The 19,192-nt window shown below is 37.9% G+C and overlaps 1 protein-coding gene across 6 annotated transcripts in view; it reads left to right on the top strand.

The window, feature by feature from the left end:
• LOC109041701 (sodium/hydrogen exchanger 9B2) overlaps positions 1-19,192 on the top strand; it is a 198,516-nt gene that overhangs the window by 168,580 nt on the left and 10,744 nt on the right. For 5 of the 6 annotated variants that reach the window (XM_072300946.1, XM_072300929.1, XM_072300943.1 and 2 more), the window contains one exon: positions 3,692-3,793. In XM_072300946.1, coding sequence (XP_072157047.1) covers positions 3,692-3,793 — 102 coding nt within the window. Of the gene's footprint in view, positions 1-3,691; positions 3,794-17,572; positions 19,173-19,192 lie in introns of those variants that run through there. The other variant, XM_072300940.1, reaches the window with a different exon arrangement.

Here is a 19,192-nt window from a genome sequence, read left to right as displayed (position 1 = left end):
CAAAGGAATCAATACTTGTAGTGCCAACTCCCGTTATAAACAAGAGCTGCATTTTAATGATCTCCCTAATAGCCAAAATAGGATTATCGAATAGGTATCGGCCAGATAGGCTATTTTATAGCTATTTATTTTCTTATTTTATATGGTATCGTACAGATAGCATATTTTATAGCTATTTTGTAGCTATTCCATGCGCATTTATCTTGGTTTAAAATTTATGTTTGAAAATATGTATTTTATAGCTATGTACCTACTAGGTTTTTTTTTATTGTATATTTTCTTAAACATGTTAATGAATTTTCGCACTATTGTTAGTTGCAGCCTTAAGAACCATAAGATGATAAGTACATTGCAACGCTCCTATGATAGAGCAACTTTATTTTTTGCAAACCAAAATCATATAGAATTGCAAACCTTAATGCAAAAAAAAAATCAGCATAGCCCAGGGAATTTTTGCTAAAAGAGTTTCACCTCTACATGGTTTTGATTTGCTGCATTTATCGTATACAGTTGCACAATCTTGGCAACGTATCAATGCACTTACCACCTTATGGTTTTCAAGGTCTCAATTTTGGTTCTTTTTCAAAAGTAAAATACCTTTTAAATACCTTTTCAATGTCCATATACCTATTAAATAGCTATTCAGATACCTATTTTATAGCTATCGAGAAAGCTATAAAATAGGGTATATATAGTTGAAAAAAAGGACACTATATAGGGTATTTAGATAGGATATTTTATAACTAATTTCAGCTATTTTATACCCTATTTCATAGCTATTTGTGTACATAATAAATTGCTATTTCGATAAGTATTAAAAAGAATATTTTGGCTACTAGGGCTCTTACAAGTCACAGCCAAAGTCAATAAAACCATATAAAAATAATAAAAATAGTCTGTCAACCATTTTAAGACTCTAGGCCTTTAAGTAAACTGTGGATTATTTGACTTGGTTTATTAACTTTGTACTGTTTAATTTGTTGAAATTGATTTTCCTACATATAGCCAATATTTTACAAAGAAAATTTGTCTTTTTGATGTATTTATACATTTCAACTGTTTTTTAATGTTAAAGTGTATCCAGGTTAATTCGTAATGATACATTGCAACGGACGGGAACTTTCGGGCCCGCGTAAGCTTAGTGCGTGCGTGCGGCATGTCGCTTAGGCAGTGCAGAGGATGCGCGCGCGTTGCGCTACGGCGCGGCGCGCCCATTTTGCTGCTAGTCTCTCGTTGTGCGCGCCTTTCTCGGGTGTTTTGCGGCTTTAGCGTTGCAGATACGACCAAACGGACGAAATTTTCGCCCTTAGGACCCGTAACTCGGCGTTTGCCATGGGAAAACAGTGTTATTTTATCTAAAAATCTCAAATTTCAACTTGTGTCACTTAAGTCGTTTGAGCACCGGGTAAAAATTGTTTTAAATGTTTTTCCTTGTACGAGGCTTCTAATGTATCCACACATCAACTTTTAAGACCAGGACCTCCTTCGAATTCGAAAATTTAAAAAATAAGAAACACCCTAGACCTCCGTATATGTAACTACCATTTTGGGGGGTCATTTGAGGGGGGGGGGGGTGCCCCCTCCTGCCTCCCCCCCCCCCAAAAAAAAAATTGAGACTTTTTTTCAAAGATCTTTCAGAAAAAAAAAAAAAATTATTGCGAAATTCGTGATCCAAAATTAATTAATGCATGCAATAGAGGGTTAATTAATACGTACAAGGGCAAAGATGGGAGGGGGTTTGAATCGTGGCTACTGAGTGTTCCCATGCACGAGTATGTTCTTTTAAAATTCTTAGATTTAATCCTACGTTATAAGTCCTACGTTAAACTTGAGTGATTCAGCCACCTAATATTCGACTAAACAACCTCAAAATACAATTAACTACGTAAGAAAATTGATGGAAAAAGAGTAAAAGTTATTGTTACAGGCATTACACACACTATAAGGCTACTCTAGGAGGTAAAATAATCATGCTCAACTGTTTCAACCTTATCATCCCTCGTAAGCATACCTATATTTGTGTTGATGCTAGTGGCAAGTTTTTCGATGCTAAATTTCATTACTCCGCAACCAATCAGATGATAATGAAACTTAATGAAGACGTTGCTTTGAGTCATTTTCTGTAGGTAATCATGAATTATTCAAGAACCCTCAATACTGTAAGAAAATTGCTAATTACGGCTTTGTGGGCAAAAATGTCATAGTCAGTTTTAACGTACCTTGAAGCGTAAGGTTACAAACAGCCCAATGACGACGCGAGACCATGCGCTGGCCGGCCGCTGGGCCCGCGGGCCTGGCCTATACGCAAGCGGCTTAGGGGGGGGGGGGGGGGGGGAGCGCGCGAGCGCCTGGCACCGCGCTGCGACTCCATGCAGTGAAATGAAATTAACTGAGAGGTAACAGAGGTGATATTTAGGACACAAATTAGCAGTTTTATCATTTATTAGACTGCTACACTTACCGACGGACGAGAAAAGCGCTTCAGCAATCCTGCACTCATGAAATATAAAATATATACTTATCTGTAATTTTTGTAAAGACATGAAATGTATCAACGATCGAATGCAAAATGAAAATGAGTTTCATATTTTTGAATGGGTTTTGTGTCAGTCGCTGGGTCACGTATATTGAGATGAGGAACCCGGGGTCTCTTTTGTAATATATAGTTGAGTTTGTTGTGGAATGGAATGAGTTAAAATTTAGCAATTATTCTATCTTTTAAGAGAACTTTTTGGGAACGTCATATAATTGCATTCGCATTTTCTTTTTAAGTCATGAATGCCCGTTAAGAAGAAAGTGATAGGTGTCATTAAAATAATTTTTTATAGGTAAGCCGTCTTGACATTTTGTAGAAAAATAACGTTGATGATTCGATGCGAGCGTTATCGAGTCCAATATCAACATTTACCACAATACCAAAGTAGAGAGCGTTAAATATCTTATTTCATCAAATGGTTAACAGATGTTACCCAAAATATCAGAAAAATATCCATCTTTCTTATTCGTACTTATTTAATTTCTTTTAAAGGAAATTCAAGATTCATCATGAAAAGTACGTTTTATCCTGTAGACAGGTTTGCCAAAAACTGTTAAGCAGCAACAAAAATGCCCTCCGCGCGGGAGATGAATCTTGGGCGGTCTATAGATTAGATATGGGCTACTTTTTTTTACTAGCTGAGTGAAGTAGGAGCCCTCTTTTCTTCTCTTCTCTTCATTTTCTTCTTCTTTTCTTGAAATGACGGAAAAAAATGAGACATATTGAGCAAAAACTGCGAGAAAACGCAATTTTTACCCTTATTTAAGTTCTGCGCCTGCCAGCGTGCTTTGTTTTACTTTGAGCAAAAACATGCATAGGAATAATTACATAGGTACTTAATTTAACGAGTTTTGATGATAAAAACAACTAATTTGGTCGTCAGGTCAATTTTGGCGAGTTACAGGCCACAATCCGCCAAAAATGCCAATTTTAGCATTTTTCCGGTCCGAATTTTAGGGTGCAAAGTTAAAATTCGGACATAGCGTCAAAAAATTATAAAGGATTCCCTGAAAACATTGCAGCCCGGGATTTTTGCAGGCTATGACCTGTTTTTTGGCTTATTTGCCTGGACTGAAAGGAGAGAAAAAGAGAATGAATGAAAGGTCTTGCATATTTTTTTTACTAAATTCACATTATCTTTATTTGTTCTTCCAGTTCCGAGTTGTTGGCTGCTGTCTCGTACTAATATCGACAAAGCTGAATTTTAAAGAAGTTGTTTTTGTGAATATTGCCTGGCTACCTAAAGCTACAGTACAAGTAAGTTGTGAACTTTTAATATTGTTCATTTGATCCAGTCTGCAGCCTATAACTTTGGAAATACCTCTTTGATACCATAAAAATCCCAAGATTTCGTTATAAGTCTCGATACATGATCAAATTCTCGAACCAATTACCATTAACCCATTACCCATTTGTCGGGAGTCGTCAGTCTTAAAATCGTTACTTTGCTTAATTTAAAATGAAAACAGGGAAGAAATATTTCGTGTGGCAGGAAAAAATGAATGGTACGGCACTCCATTCTGATCAAAATTTGATGGCCCGTCCAATTTTTATCAAAGAGGACTGTTGCATGGTGACCATCAGTCATCAACTGGTCTACTTAGATCAGAGTTGATTCTGAATTGTATCATGTATCGAGACCCTACAAAGAGCTGAAATATGCTATTCCAGACTATCAAGCCACAAAATCAAGGGCACATATTCTCTGCTTTTGTGCCTAGAGTCCTCCCAGTTTCCTATTCCATCCAGGATGTTTCAGTTTTCAGTGGATGTAGCAATGCAGCGATGTAGGTACGGCAACCACTCCAGAGAAAATTTTCAAGATAGGTAATTAATTCGGTTGGTAGGTGACTAGTACCTATTCCAAAGACGGACTGGGAAAAGCTCTGGAATGATAGCCATCAGGGGCAACAGTTGCATAAGTAGTTATGTTATTGGCTGGAGAGCAGTCCTGAATGGTGTCTTATTTTTGGGTTTTTCGAAATCCGAAAAGCGCTAAGTACCTCTCAAAGTTTCGCTCTGGTGTAAAAATAAACATACGTTTTGAAAAATTCCAAAATTTTAATTTTAACCCACCTCTCACGGGGCCAAAAGGGCCTAAGTGCAATGTTTGAATTTAGGTATGCATTTTTAAAGCGTAGTAAGGCAGAAATCAAAAGTTACGGCCCTTTGGGCGGAAACTTTGTCCGTTTTGCCGTATCGTGCATTTTAAAGGCATAGGTAAATAGCCTCTGAGACATATTTGCTGCGCCGCGCGCCCAGTGCCGGCCGCGCGCTTGCACGCAGCGCACACACCTTACTTACCTGACGCTAAAACGCGACCCGATGTCGGTCCGCGGAAACCCCTATTGGACTTTTTGTTCCTTTAATTAGTAAAACGACCCATAAAGAAAGTGAGGCACATTAAAAACCATCATGCACACCAGGTTAATGAAGGGTATGCTACGGTGGTAAAACACATTTTACCAAAATATTTGGGTTTATTCAAACACGAAAGTATCACAAACACTTCGAAAGTGTACAGGCTTTTGATTTTCTTTTTCAAGTTCACTTTCTTTTTGACATATTGAGAAGTTAATATTCATGCATCCTCTTTTTCAGTTATCGATCGGCTTCATATTTGCATGCGTCGAACTGCCCATCCGGCGGAATCGTTGACCACATATGCAAACTTTTTACGACTTCCTAAAAAAGGAAACTGTCTGGAATTTTTAAAATACTGAAGAGCGTTTTGCTATTCGTTGCAAAAAGATCGGGCAGGCTGGGACGTTCCTTAGCATAAATTGGTAGGTAATCGATTCGGAGGGTCAGGAAGACCATGGTCTTTTGTGAAAGTGAGGATGCAAGTTTCTCTTTCCTCCGTGAAAAGCCGCAGATATGAAGAAAAGCCATTTCAGGAGCACCATTATTAAATGAACAAGTCAATTACCAAACCCACCGATAACCAAAGGCATTGTTAAAAAAAAAAATTTAATGAATGCATGAGAAGTTACCACAACATTGTTTAAATGTTCATTACTGAAAAAGACCCAATGTTTGTGAGCTCAGAATGAATAATTAATCTGAAAGAAGTTCCAATTAATCCTCTCCAAACACAAAAAGCAAAGCAAAAACACCAATATCTTTGGGATTAGTTGAAAAAGCTCAAACTTTCATATTTTATTAATAGTTAAATATTAACACAAAAAAGTAATTTTAGAATTGGCTAACTTGCTAGTCTTAAAAAATGAAGTGCCTAATAAACGAAAAAAAATCAAAATAAAAATACATTTAAACAAAATAATACATAGGTAATTACAAAAAAATTGACAGCACGGTACCGCTGTCACTTTAGCCTTAAGATAACTATCAAACCATTGATGGTCACCTACTGAGACTCTGATTCCTTTACCTCTATTTGATATGCGACTTTTCACAGAGGAAAGAGAAACTTGGATCCTCAATTTGACGAAAAACCACGGGCTTCCTGACCCTCCGAATCGATTACCTACCAATTTATGCTAAGGAACGTCCCAGCCTGCCCGATCTTTTTGCAACGAATAGCAAAACGCTCTTCAGTATTTTAAAAATTCCAGACAGTTTCCTTTTTTAGGAAGTCGTAAAAAGTTTGCATATGTGGTCAACGATTCCGCCGGATGGGCAGTTCGACGCATGCAAATATGAAGCCGATCGATAACTGAAAAAGAGGATGCATGAATATTAACTTCTCAATATGTCAAAAAGAAAGTGAACTTGAAAAAGAAAATCAAAAGCCTGTACACTTTCGAAGTGTTTGTGATACTTTCGTGTTTGAATAATCCCAAATATTTTGGTAAAATGTGTCTTACCACCGTAGCATACCCTTCATTAACCTGGTGTGCATGATGGTTTTTAATGTGCCTCACTTTCTTTATGGGTCGTTTTACTAATTAAAGGAACAAAAAGCCCAATAGGGGTTTCCGCGGACCGACATCGGGTCGCGTTTTAGCGTCAGGTAAGTAAGGTGTGTGCGCTGCGTGCAAGCGCGCGGCCGGTACTGCGCGCGCGGCGCAGCAAATCGACGGTGCAAGTCGGCAATCACATAACTCGGTTTGCGACGTCGCAGACTTCCTATCATAAATTTATTACACGGAAAACTACTCAACGGCCATTCTTTAAAACTGCCATGATTTGTCTTCTCTATGCGGAGAAAATGGGCCTGTTGCATGCAAGAGATACAGCCGTGCGAATAGACTTTTCAGAGGTTAAATGACACGAAAATTACGATGGTCACATTAAAAAAGTCTGAAATACACTCCTTACTGCGCAATTTGCGTTGTTAGGAACGCGCTTTTTCAAATTTCCCGCGTCTGGGGGCAGTTTTCTAACGGAAACAATTAACGGCAACTCGCAGCTATTTCCGGTCAACTAAAACTGACAACATAACCTAAAAATCGGAGCTCGTGATATTATGAAATGAAATGTAGGAAGATTGCGTTGGATATTTAAAAGTTGATCGACTTGGTTAGCGCATAAAGCGTATATGGACCACTATAAGAGATCACGTTGGGTTTGTAAACAAACTGAAGGAAAAAACAACAACACCGACTCGGCATCTTCCGGAAACCACCGAGCCCGCCGTTTGCTCGTTTCCGGTGATTAGAAAACTGCCCCCAGACGCGGGAAATTTGAAAAAACGCGTTCCTAACAACGCAAATTGCGCAGTAAGGAGTGTATTTCAGACTTTTTTAATGTGACCATCGTAATTTTCGTGTCATTTAACCTTTAAAAAGTCTATTCGCGCGGCTGTATCTCTTGCATGCAACAGGCCCATTCTGCATAAACTTCAAGGAGTGATGTCAATTTGTTCTCCTTAAAAAAAATAATATTCAAGCGGAGATTTTCACACACCGCAAACGAGTTATGTGATTGCCGACTTGCACCGTCGAAATATGTCTCAGAGGCTATTTACCTATGCCTTTAAAATGCACGATACGGCAAAACGGACTAAATTTCCGCCCAAAGGGCCGTAACTTTTGATTTCTGCCTTACGACGCTTTAAAAATGCATAAATTCAAACATTGAACCTAGGCCCTTTTGGCCCCGTGAGAGGTGGGTTAAAATTAAAATTTTGGAATTTTTCAAAACGTATGTTTATTTTTACACCAGAGCGAAACTTTTTAGAGGTAGCGCTTTTCGGATTTCGAAAAACCCAAAAATAAGACACACCCTACAGTCCTGTGTGGGTGAGTCAACAGGCCGAATATTATGTTACTCACAAAACCGTCGGGGAAAAATTTGGGAAAAGTCAAGGAATTGCAAAAGTAAGAAATCATGGAAACCCTGCGAATGAAAAACTGGGCACTTATCGGTAAGAAAATGGCTCTGAACCAAATTAACCAGGTTTTCCATAAGTCAACTTTATTGCCATACCTAACTTGCTATAAAACTTAAATAATAAGTTAAGGAATGTGATGATTCGAAAATTTATGCTCATCATATTTTCTAATTACTTGAGTTATAATTTTTTGCTCAATTTTGTATTGTCAAACATCAAGAAACCTGTGAATTCGAGATACAAATCCCACTCGTGATTTTTAAAAACTTCCTGTTAGTTGAGCCGAGGAAAGTTTGATAAAAACTGACTATTTTAACTGTCTTGCGAATTTTGTTCCTTCTAAAAAAATCCATGTGAGATTCACTTTGGTCAAAAAGAGGGTTATACAAAATCGGCGATTTCACCCCCCCTCTTGGATTTTGCCCGGAGTTGGATATGTTATTCCCTATCACAAGACACGCCTTTTTCCGGCGTTGGCAAGTTCACCCGAAATTTTTCCCGCGCGCTACAGCGTTGCCAAGTTGAACACAGGCAAATTCCGTAAGTGGCGTTAAAATTGAGCTATGAAGTTGCGGTTTTAACGAAAATTCTCTAAAAATTGCGCACTTTTAGGAAATGACCATCAATTTAATGTCGCATTAATATTAATGCATTGTTGCCAATTTTTCGATTTTTTAATTCGACTAATTTTACAAATCCGCAAATACCCTAAAAAGCCACCTTCAAATTTGAATAAAAAATTATCCAATCGATAGTTCGTTTGATTCCGCATCCATCGATGTATTATAGCTCTCTGGGAAACTTTTGGTTCGCGAGATATCATCATTTTTTGTAAACATTTTTATGGAGCGACGACGCTTTTTGAGTCCGGGCGGATAGAAATTTTAGCCTCCAAAAACACAGGTCAGCATTAATTCCATGGTTTTCTATGTAATTTTAAGTAATAATTTTGGCATTACAGTGATTGCCAACCAGACTACACTATACTAGATTTCACCATTACAACAACAGTAATGTTTTACTTTTGAGTAGTCCATCTTTCATTGAGGTAAAGAAGGTAAAAAATTACACGTTCTCTTCAAAGTAAAATTTAAATTACTTTTCAGGGATGTACCTAATCCTCAAACTATGATTCCCAAGTAGAATTTTTCAATGTAAAAGTTGAAACAATGTTAGTATTAGTTGCAACAAAATTGCAACTTTCGGTCAACTGTTGGTCGATAATTGCCAATTTTCGGCGATCTGATCGGAAGACAAAGTTGCAACCTGCTAGGATTGCAAAATTGCTGCACCAAAGTTGTTTAAAATCTAAAGATAGGCAACCAGCAATACTTTGAAGTTGAAACATGTTTCAACTTAATTGCAACCAATTCCGACAATGATAGCTCCTTCGCGGGAAAGAGTAAGCAATCTGCACATCAATCTATTAGTTGCAAGAATCAAACGATTTTGTTGCAAGTTGTTGCAACCTCTGCTACTTGGGTTATAGGCTGAAAATAGTAAAAATTAGGATTAAACTACTGTTTCCAGGCAGATTTTGCCGAATGTTTCAGGAAATTGAATAATAGTTCAGAGGAGAAGAAAACCATAAAAGCATACTATGTGAAGAGAGGAAAATACGAGAAAAACTATTCAATGGTCCCTCTTGCAAACTTGCCGTTGAGATTTTGAAAAAAAGTGGTTTGATGATTTTAATAAGCTCTGTAGAAAGGTTTTGGCAGCTTTTTTTTTCCTGTCTGATCGAGACCATAAGAGACCCTGTTCCTACAAATTCATCCGATGTTTTACTGGCTTTAACGAAAAACCGAGCAAAATCTTTTGTCCCCCAAAATGCGGCGTTTCTTAAGTCAAAATTTGGCTGCGTTCTCCTTGAATTTGAGATCTTTGACGTGCGCAGTTGATTTAGACACGCCTTTTATCCTTAAAACGTGCTGTTACTTAGGTACTGACTTTTGTCCCTAAGAGGCCTTCAATTTTTGAAAAATAGTTTTTTCAGTTTCATTTCAGATCGTAATTAGCATATGTTTGTAGGTGTGAAGGTGGTGGGCTGGAAAGCAAGACTACGAAGCCATTATCACGCTTGAACACTTTTATTTAACGAAAGTGACACACAACCATCAAAGATATCAAAAGACCAAAAAGACACGCAATACAAGGTTCATACCGCCATGATGGTCGGCTCACGAATGAGGGTTGTTGTCATCGATGGCTGGTGAGCCACCGACGACCCCAACACCTCCCTTTTATAATAAAAAATATTCCTTTTTCCTCCCTTACCCGAAGGAAGCAAATGCAATGCAGCCAGTAAGGCATTTTATAAATAACTAGTCGTGATTAGCTCGCTTTGCGAGCTGACACGTCTAGCCGGGGAGTGCCCTTGGACCCCAGTTCTACGCTTCGCGACGAACTTGCGACTCGCTCCGCGAGCCGCCACCGCCCCGCACAGTTTTTAACATTGATGAGGAGACAACATCTATGTCTTAATCTTCTTTTTCACCAAGTTTTACAGAAATTGATGTTCTAGGAGTCCGGACCGCGTTTTCGTGCGGGGCCGCCATCTTGGATTTGGAAATGTTGAAAATCTGACCAAAAATGCGAGTTTTCCGTCAAAATACACCTCCTAATACCGAATTTCACAAAAATCGATGGATCGGAAGCCAAGATAACAACTTAGACCACGATCGCCATTTTTGATTTTTGAATTTTGAAAATCGGACTTAAAATTCTAATTTCCCGTCGAAATACACCTCCGAATACAGAGTTTCACAAAAATCGATCGACATCAGGAAGCGATGTAGCATTCTAGACCACGATCGCCATTTTTGATTATTGAATTTTGAAAATCGGACCTAAAATTCTAATTTCCCGTCGAAATACACCTCCTAATACCGAGTTTCACAAAAATCGATCGATATCAGGAAGCGATGTAGCATTTTAGACCACGGCCGCCATCTTGAATTTTTGAATTTTGAAAATCTGACCAAACATTCTAGTTTCCCGTCGAAATATACCCCCGGATACCGAATTTCACGAAAATCGATCGAACAGGAGCCGACTTAGCATTTTAGGCCACGGCCGCCATCTTGGATTTTGAAAATCTAACCAAAAATTCGAGTTTTCCGTCGAAAAATACCCCCGCTTACCAATTTCCTCAAAAATCCGTTGAAAAATACCGCCTAAAACCTTATATTTCGTCTATAAGGCAGTGACGTCACGCAACAGGATTGAACCTGTTCGGCGCGATGCGCGTAAACAACCGCGTATCTCCAATGTAATACTATATGGAGAAACAACTTTTCGCTCTTGCGGGCGTCCTAAGCAGCGGATTTGAGTGGGAATAATTTTAATCAACTCCTCATTACAATAGCTGAGCGTGTACCAATTTTAAAGGAAATCGCTTCGGCCAATTTTTATCTAGGGGGGGCATAGTGAGTGGGAACAGCAGGGTCATTCCATTGTAACGGGTGTGACAACAATTTAACTTTAAACAAGAATTTGAACTCTTTCTTGGGGTTTAATTAAAAAATGATCTGCAGCAGCAGAAAGAACTTTTTTTATAGATTATTTCAGTTCATCAGAAATTGTTTTTACTTTGTTCCATTCCTCAGAAAAAATTAAAAGGCATGCGTAACGGGTGTGACCGATTTTGGAAGTGAGTTTTTCCTCAGTGAGTGTAAAGTGGAAACTCAGCGAATTTTATGGATGTAAAAATCTGATTAAATTATATGATGAAGCCAAGGGTTTTAGCTTCAACTACTACTGATCCGTTTTCAATTATCTTTTTTTCTACCCTTGAAAAATGGGAAAGTTTGCGTAACGGGTGTGACGTAACGGGTGTGACAGATTGTCTCTCTGAGGTCCATCATTTCTGAGAGAGTTTAAAAGTTAAAAAACTTACTTTTCTTCTCATACTCTTACTGTAGGCAATCCTAAGCAGTAAATCAATCAACAGTTTGACGCATTTAAATGTAGAACAAGCCAAAACTACATTTTTCTACAAGGTGGCCTAGACCTACCGTTTGCGTCACGGATGTGACGTACCGGGTGTGACAAATTGTCTCTCTGAGGTCCATCATTTTTGAGAGAGTTTAAAAGTTAAAAAACTTACTTTTCTTCTCATACTCTTATTGTAGGCAATCAAGCAGTAAATCAATCTGCAATATGACGCATTTTAATGTAGAACATGCCAAAACTATATTTTTCTACAGGGTGGCCCAGACCTACCGTCCCAGGGCTTTTCTTCAGGTAACCCAGGATTCCCCTTTCGTCCCCGCGGTCCTGGACCTCGCATGGCCCAAATTAATCAAAAAAAAAACCCCTGGCATGGTAGGTCTAGGCCTAAAGTAAAGTGAAAATATTTCAATCAAATCGGAGAGAGTTCAACGAGCTCTATTTGAAGTCCTTTTGAGATTAGGTGTATTCACTTTAAATACTGAAATATGGCAAAAAAGTTGGGTATCTCTCTCTCTTATTAGATGTATACATAACCTCTAATTATGCATATGAGTGTATTTCTTGTGATAACCATAAAAAATGGTGAGAAGTGAGGCAACATCTGCATAATTGAAACCTCTTCTCATTGGTCACACCCGTAACGTGTCACACCCGTTACGCATTTTTGCCCATCAATTGTTGAAATAAAAATTTGGAAAAAATACTCCAAAGCTGTACTTGACTTGAAAACGTACAGAAAAAATTGGCATCTCAAAATGACATGAATTAAAATAGTTACATTAAAAGACCCATGTTTTGCGTAACGGGTGTGACAGTCAGTACACTAAGTTTTAAAAGTTACATATAATATACAGTAATTACTTTAAAAAATTGAAACTTTGCAGGAGCACACTGAATCAGTTTCTTGACAACTGCAAGCATAACCTGAAACTTGGTTTTGGCGGGAACACCAGAAAACATTGCTACCAAACTGTCACTCTTTTTACAGTAGGATAAAGCTAAGCAACACGAAACACGTGAAATACGAAACACGTGAAACACGTGAAAATTGCGAGAAAAAAAACAAAACGGAGGTAAACCACATATATTTCCAAAAACTAGGAGTATTAAGGAGTCCAAAAATAAATATCGTCGGGTCATTTGGAGGGGGAAAAAAAATACCCCCCGGACTACCTAGGCGTGGAATGACCCTATAGAGTAATAAGCCATTTAGGCATTGATAAAAACAGAGAAGCCATTGGGGCATTAATCGTACACATAGCCATTGGGGCATTAATAACTCACTAGCCATTGGGGCATTAATCGAACAAACAGCCATTAGGGCATTAATAATTCACTAGCCATTGGGGCATTAATTGAACACATAGACATTGGGGCATTTATAAACTCACAAGCCATTGGGGCATTAATAAACTCACAAGCCATTGGGGCATTAATAAACTCACAAGCCATTGGGGCATTAATAAACTCACAAGCCATTGGGGCATTAATAAACTCACAAGCCATTGGGGCATTAATAGAACAAATTAGATTACCTATCAGGCACAATGAGCAATGAGGTACAGACGCAATAATGAACAGAGAGCCGTAGAAGCCTTCATGAACAAGTAGCCGTAACACAACATTGAACAATGAGCCGCGAAGGTGTTGATTAGTTTAGAGCCGAAGAGGCATTAATCGCGAATAAGCTTTCATGAAGCTAAGATTGATAAAAGACACCATTTTTTGCTAAAATTTTAACACTAAGTTTTAAGGTTAAATATTAGGCATCATCCTGTTAATTTAAACACAGTTAAAAATATTTTACACTAGAATTTCATTTTCAAGTTTATAAAATACACAAGTGCATTTTGTTACTGCAACATTACAATGACAAAAGTAATTACAGACACTCATATAGAATAGGCTGTTAACAGATGACAAATTTGTCTGAATTAGTTGAAAATGTGTTATACATAATGGAATTAGTACAAAAATATTACACTGTTAATTTGGATTTACTTTGTAGTGCATAATAAGGTCCGATTATTTTGTAAGACACCGGAATTTACTTAGAAACAAAGTTGGGATCCAGCTTTTTTGGGCAACCTCTACCGAAATTTCTAAGGGCAGGTTTGATTGGAGAGGCAAAAATTTGATTAAAGTTACTACTTGATTTATCAAGATTCCGTATGCCTACTTGATGAGTTACAGATTCAGTTTGCTGCACAGGGGTTAATGAGCTTGGCTGAGTCTCAAAACCTAGAAAATCCTCACTCTCTGAGCTTGACTCATTTAATATTATTTCTTGATTTTCAATGACAGTGATATCAGAGTCTTCCTCGCTTAACGGCTCAGATTCTTGGGATTGAGATTCAGTATTCTTTGATACAACAGGTAATTTCACAATGTTTGTTTGACTAAATGCAGGAGGTTCATCACTTTGTATTTTATCACATTCACTTTCAATTTGAGATTCGGAATTTGAGTTCAACTCATCGAAGATCCATAAATGATCTGTTTGTGTTTGAGGAATATGGCTACACCGCTTTCTGATAAACTTAGAGTTTCTTCTCAAGATTACTCCATTACAGTTTTTAACAATATATGACCTAGGAACATTAGATAATTTTTCCACAATTACTGCTGGGTACCACCTGTTATCTGTGTCAAGAAGCCATATGTTCTCACCACTGTGGTAATCTTCTTTAGATTTTGCTGTTTGATCATAATTATGTTTGACTTTGTCAAGATGATTTTGCCTTTTAACTTCTACATTAACTGTCTCAGGTTTTAAAACTTTTTCACTAATAGGAATTTGAGTTCTCAGGACTCTTCCCATTAATATTTGAGCAGGAGATGCGCCTAATTCAACTATGGGAGCATTGTTATATTCTAGAATTGCTAAATCTAAGTCACTTTTGCTTTCTAACACTTTTCGCAAGAGTGATTTTGCCCTTTTCACAGCTGATTCGGCCATGCCGTTAGATTGAGGGTACCTCGGAGACGAGTTAACGATTGTAAAATTAAATTGATCAGCAAATTGCTTTACTTCAAAAGATCCAAATGGTTGGTTGTCTGCGACAATTTGTGCTGGAATACCATGAGTTCTAAATATTTCTTTTAAAACTGTGACAACTTCAGAGGCTGTCTTATTCCTAAGATGCTTAATTTCAAGCCATTTGGAGTGATAGTCAGTTACAATTAAATAATTTTTCTTTTGAAATTCAGCGATATCTGCTCCTAACTTATGAAATGGAATTGTTGGAACAGTGTGAGGAATTAGCGGTTCTTTGACATTTTTGGGGCTAAATTTATTACATACAATACATGCTTTGACATAATTTTCAATATCGGACACATACCCAGGCCAGTAACATATGAGTTTAGCTTTCTCTATGGTTTTCCCTGTTCCTAAGTGGGCGTTGCCATGTAACAACTTTAAATAGCTAGGCCTTAGTATTGTTGGTATGACTATTCGGTTTTTAAAATACAATATCTCATCATTAATTGTTAGATCACATCTTATTTTGAAAAATGGCTGGAGCATATCTACATAGCATTTAGTCCAGTCTGTCATAAGCAATTGCTTGACCTGATTAATGAGAGGATCATTTAGAGTAGCGTTTTGAAGTTCTAAGAATTTTGCATTGGACAGCTGAAATTTAACATCCACACAGTGAACAACATCATTCAGTTGAATTTCATCCTCAGGTTTATTACTAACAATAAAGTTTCGTGACAAAAGATCAGCTAGGAGATTATCTTTTCCCGGTATATACTTAACTTCTAAATCATATGGAAGCAATTTCAGCAAAAGACGCTGCAATCTGTTGGACATTATTTGAGAGATATTCTTTTTATAACTCGGCTCTAGTGGTTTGTGATCGTTTTCAATTAAGATTTTAAAACCATAGACCATGTTGTGAAAACGTTTTACCGCAAATACAATACTAAGTAGTTCTTTCTCTATTTGAGCGTAGCGCGTTTCAGCATCTGATAAGTTCCTTGACGCAAATGCAACCGGCTTTTGATTCTGGAGCAGACAGGCTCCAAGACCAAATTGTGAAGCGTCACATTGAATAAGAATTGGCTTTTTGGGATCAAAACTAGTCAGATTGCTGATGGCGCACACTGCTTCCTTGATTTTATTAAAACTATCAGAATGAATTTGTTGCCATGTAAACATAGAATTTTTTTTCAATAGCCCCCTAAGCGGAGCAACTAGATCTGCTAATTTTGGGATGTTTCCCTTACATAATTGATGGTTCCTAAAAAACTTTGTAGCTCGTCTTTCCGGTTTCTGGGATTCTTTAATTGCAAGATTGCTTCAAGATAATCAGGATTCGGAGAGATACCTTCACCACTAATAACATGCCCCATATAGTTGATCGTAGGTTTCTTGAATTGGAATTTATTTTTATTAAATTTAATATTGAGCGATTCAGCCCTTTTCATCTTTTCTTTAAATGCAATATCATGTTCCTCTTCCGTTGACCCAGCAATAAGGATATCATCGAAATAAATAACGACATTAGGAATGTCTCCAAAATATTTGGTTAATAATTTTTGAAAGATCTCAGGAGCGCACACAATGCCGAAAGGTAATCTTAGAAACTTATAACTACCGAAGGGTGTGTGAAACCCCATTAACTTCGATGCTTCATGTGTAAGTCTACAATGCCAGAATCCATCCTTAATATCCAGCACTGTACTTTTTTCCAGCTAGTTTAGGTTTAATCTCTTCGAATGAGGGTATGAGAAATAATTCTCTCCTAATGTTTTTATTTAAGTTCCTTGGATCAAGGCAGATTCTGATCGAATGGTCGTCCTTTTCCACAACAACTAAATTACTATACCATGCAACATCAGAGACATCATTAGATATTATATTAGAGATTAGCAAGGTTTCTAATTTCTTCTTTAAAGATGGTAAAATTTTATGCGGCAACCTCTGGGAGGATCATTGGAAGGTTCAGAATTAGGATTAACAAAAACATCAACTAGATCAGGAAAAGTTCCGAGACCTGTAAAGGAATTAGGAAAATTAATAAGCACTGCTACTTCATCTTTGAAGGCTGAAACATAATCAGTTTGTTGTTTAACAATGAGACCTAGATCAACGCAGGTTTTTAAACCTAAGAGAGGCACAGTGCCTGCTTTGGTTACAGTAAATAAAATTTTGTATAATACATTTTGACCAGGTAAACTGCAATTCAAAAGTACATTACCAAGTGTTTCGATTGGATTACCGCCGTATCCCAGAATGATCGATTTATTTGGCGTCAGCACATTATCCGCATTCTTGACCTTTTGAAAGATGTAGTTGGGTAGAATGTTGATTTCCGCACCTGTGTCCAGTTTGAAGTCAACAAAGGAGTTGTTCACACGAATGTTCTGCATCCAGAATTTGGCTGAACTACTTGGTGTTTCGTTGATCGCATGGACTACTTGGGTATTGGTTGAATCCTGTGTGTGAGATGTGCTGGCGGTTGCTGACTCACTCAAATTCACCGACATTTCAGGAGAAACACTAGTTTTATTTACAATACTTGGAGACATGGGCATCACAGAGCAATGATTATCACAATTGACTAGAACATTTTGCTTCACGGAGCAATAATTATCATTAATTACTAGAACATTTTGCTTCACCGAGCAATTAGAATTTAGTGGATTTTGCATGTCGGAGCGTTTGTTAATTTCCTTTAAGGAATTTGCTTCAGCGCAATTATTAAAAACACTTAAGGAATCATGCTTCTCGGAGCAATAATTAAAATTTCCACTTGTCGGGATGGGTTTTTCAGAGCAAAAATTGGAGACAAAGAACGGATTATGCTTCCTGGAGCTATCATCTATAACACTATTAGGGTTACGCTTTTCGGAGCTGTCATTCGGACAAATTACAGGTTGAAGCTTCTCGGAGCTAGGTAAGGAACGATCAACAACAATTTCATCGATTATTACAAAATCTTGTGCATCAATGTAATTGGCATAATTAGAATTAAACAGGATAGAGGCATTAATGGAAGATGATGCTAAATTTACTGTATCAGCTGAGCGCTGAGCAGGAGCACTAGAGGAAGGTTTAGAGCGCGTTTCACAGACACTTGCGAAGTGATTAAAGAACCCGCACTTTGAACATCTTTTGCGGAAGGCCGGACACTGACGAATAGGATGAAGTTGTCCGCAGTTTTTACAGTTGATTTCACTCACTTGCTGCAGATTTTCTTGGGGTTGAGTTGAGCTGGTTCTTCCTTGCTTGGAGGTACTCGCAGAGTTCTGATGACGATTATTAAAACTGTTTCGCTGTTTGCTGGAGTTGGGTCTAGGCTGATATTTGATGTAATGGACCTGATTCCCATTGGACACTTCATTTGCTCTTTGCTTCCCAGTTTCCACAGAACGACAAATCTTAACTACCTTGTCTAAATCAAACTCTTCACCGAGGAGCCTTTCTTGCACCGTTTTGTTGTTGATCCCAACAACTGATCTATCACGAATGAGCTCCGCTTTCAGAGTTCCAAAGTCGCAATCATCGGTTAACTTCTTAACCGAGAGAAAGAAGGCCTCGAATTCCTCCGATTCCTGCTGACAACGGGAGTTAAACAGAAACCGCAAATAAACAAGATTTTTCTTAGGTTTGATGTACGAGTCTATTGCTTGAATGATGTTTGAAACTTTCGAACTTTGTGCTTCGGATAAATTTAACGTGTTTAGCAATTCACAAGCCTCCTCACCAACGATATTCTTAAAGATAGCGACCTGGACCGCATCACTTTTCGCGTCTAATTCGTACCCGATAGAATAGTTCTTGTAACTTTCTTTGAACCGTTTCCAATTTTCGCTAAGAGATCCCGATAGTTCTAGAAGTGATGGCACTCTCAACTCCGCATTGTTAAAATTACCGAACAAGAGCACACATAAAATATGGAACAAAAGAACAAAAATCGAAATGAGGCTAAAATTGATTAAAACTGGTTATTTAAAACTTCATGATCGAATCATGATTTCGAATGACTAGATTTCGCGAGACTTACGAGTCTAGTTACGGTTTTAGAAGCGATGCATGGCGTGCTGGCACAGTTGATGGCTGTCACTTATCCTTTTTGATCCTCGTCGCCATGTTTTTAAGTGTGAAGGTGGTGGGCTGGAAAGCAAGACTACGAAGCCATTATCACGCTTGAACACTTTTATTTAACGAAAGTGACACACAACCATCAAAGATATCAAAAGACCAAAAAGACACGCAATACAAGGTTCATACCGCCATGATGGTCGGCTCACGAAGTCACGAATGAGAATGAGGAATTGAGGAATGAGGGTTGTTGTCATCGTTGGCTGGTGAGCCACCGACAACCCCAACAGCATACTTTACATGGAAAATACAAAGGATATTGGTTGATAGGCTGTATCTGGGAAGGGGG

This window comes from Bemisia tabaci, chromosome 1 (assembly GCF_918797505.1).
Source record: "Bemisia tabaci chromosome 1, PGI_BMITA_v3".
Taxonomy (NCBI): Eukaryota; Metazoa; Arthropoda; class Insecta; order Hemiptera; family Aleyrodidae; genus Bemisia; species Bemisia tabaci.
The sequence above is the reverse complement of the archived record's forward strand: the minus strand, read 5'-3'. Positions and strand labels throughout refer to the sequence as shown.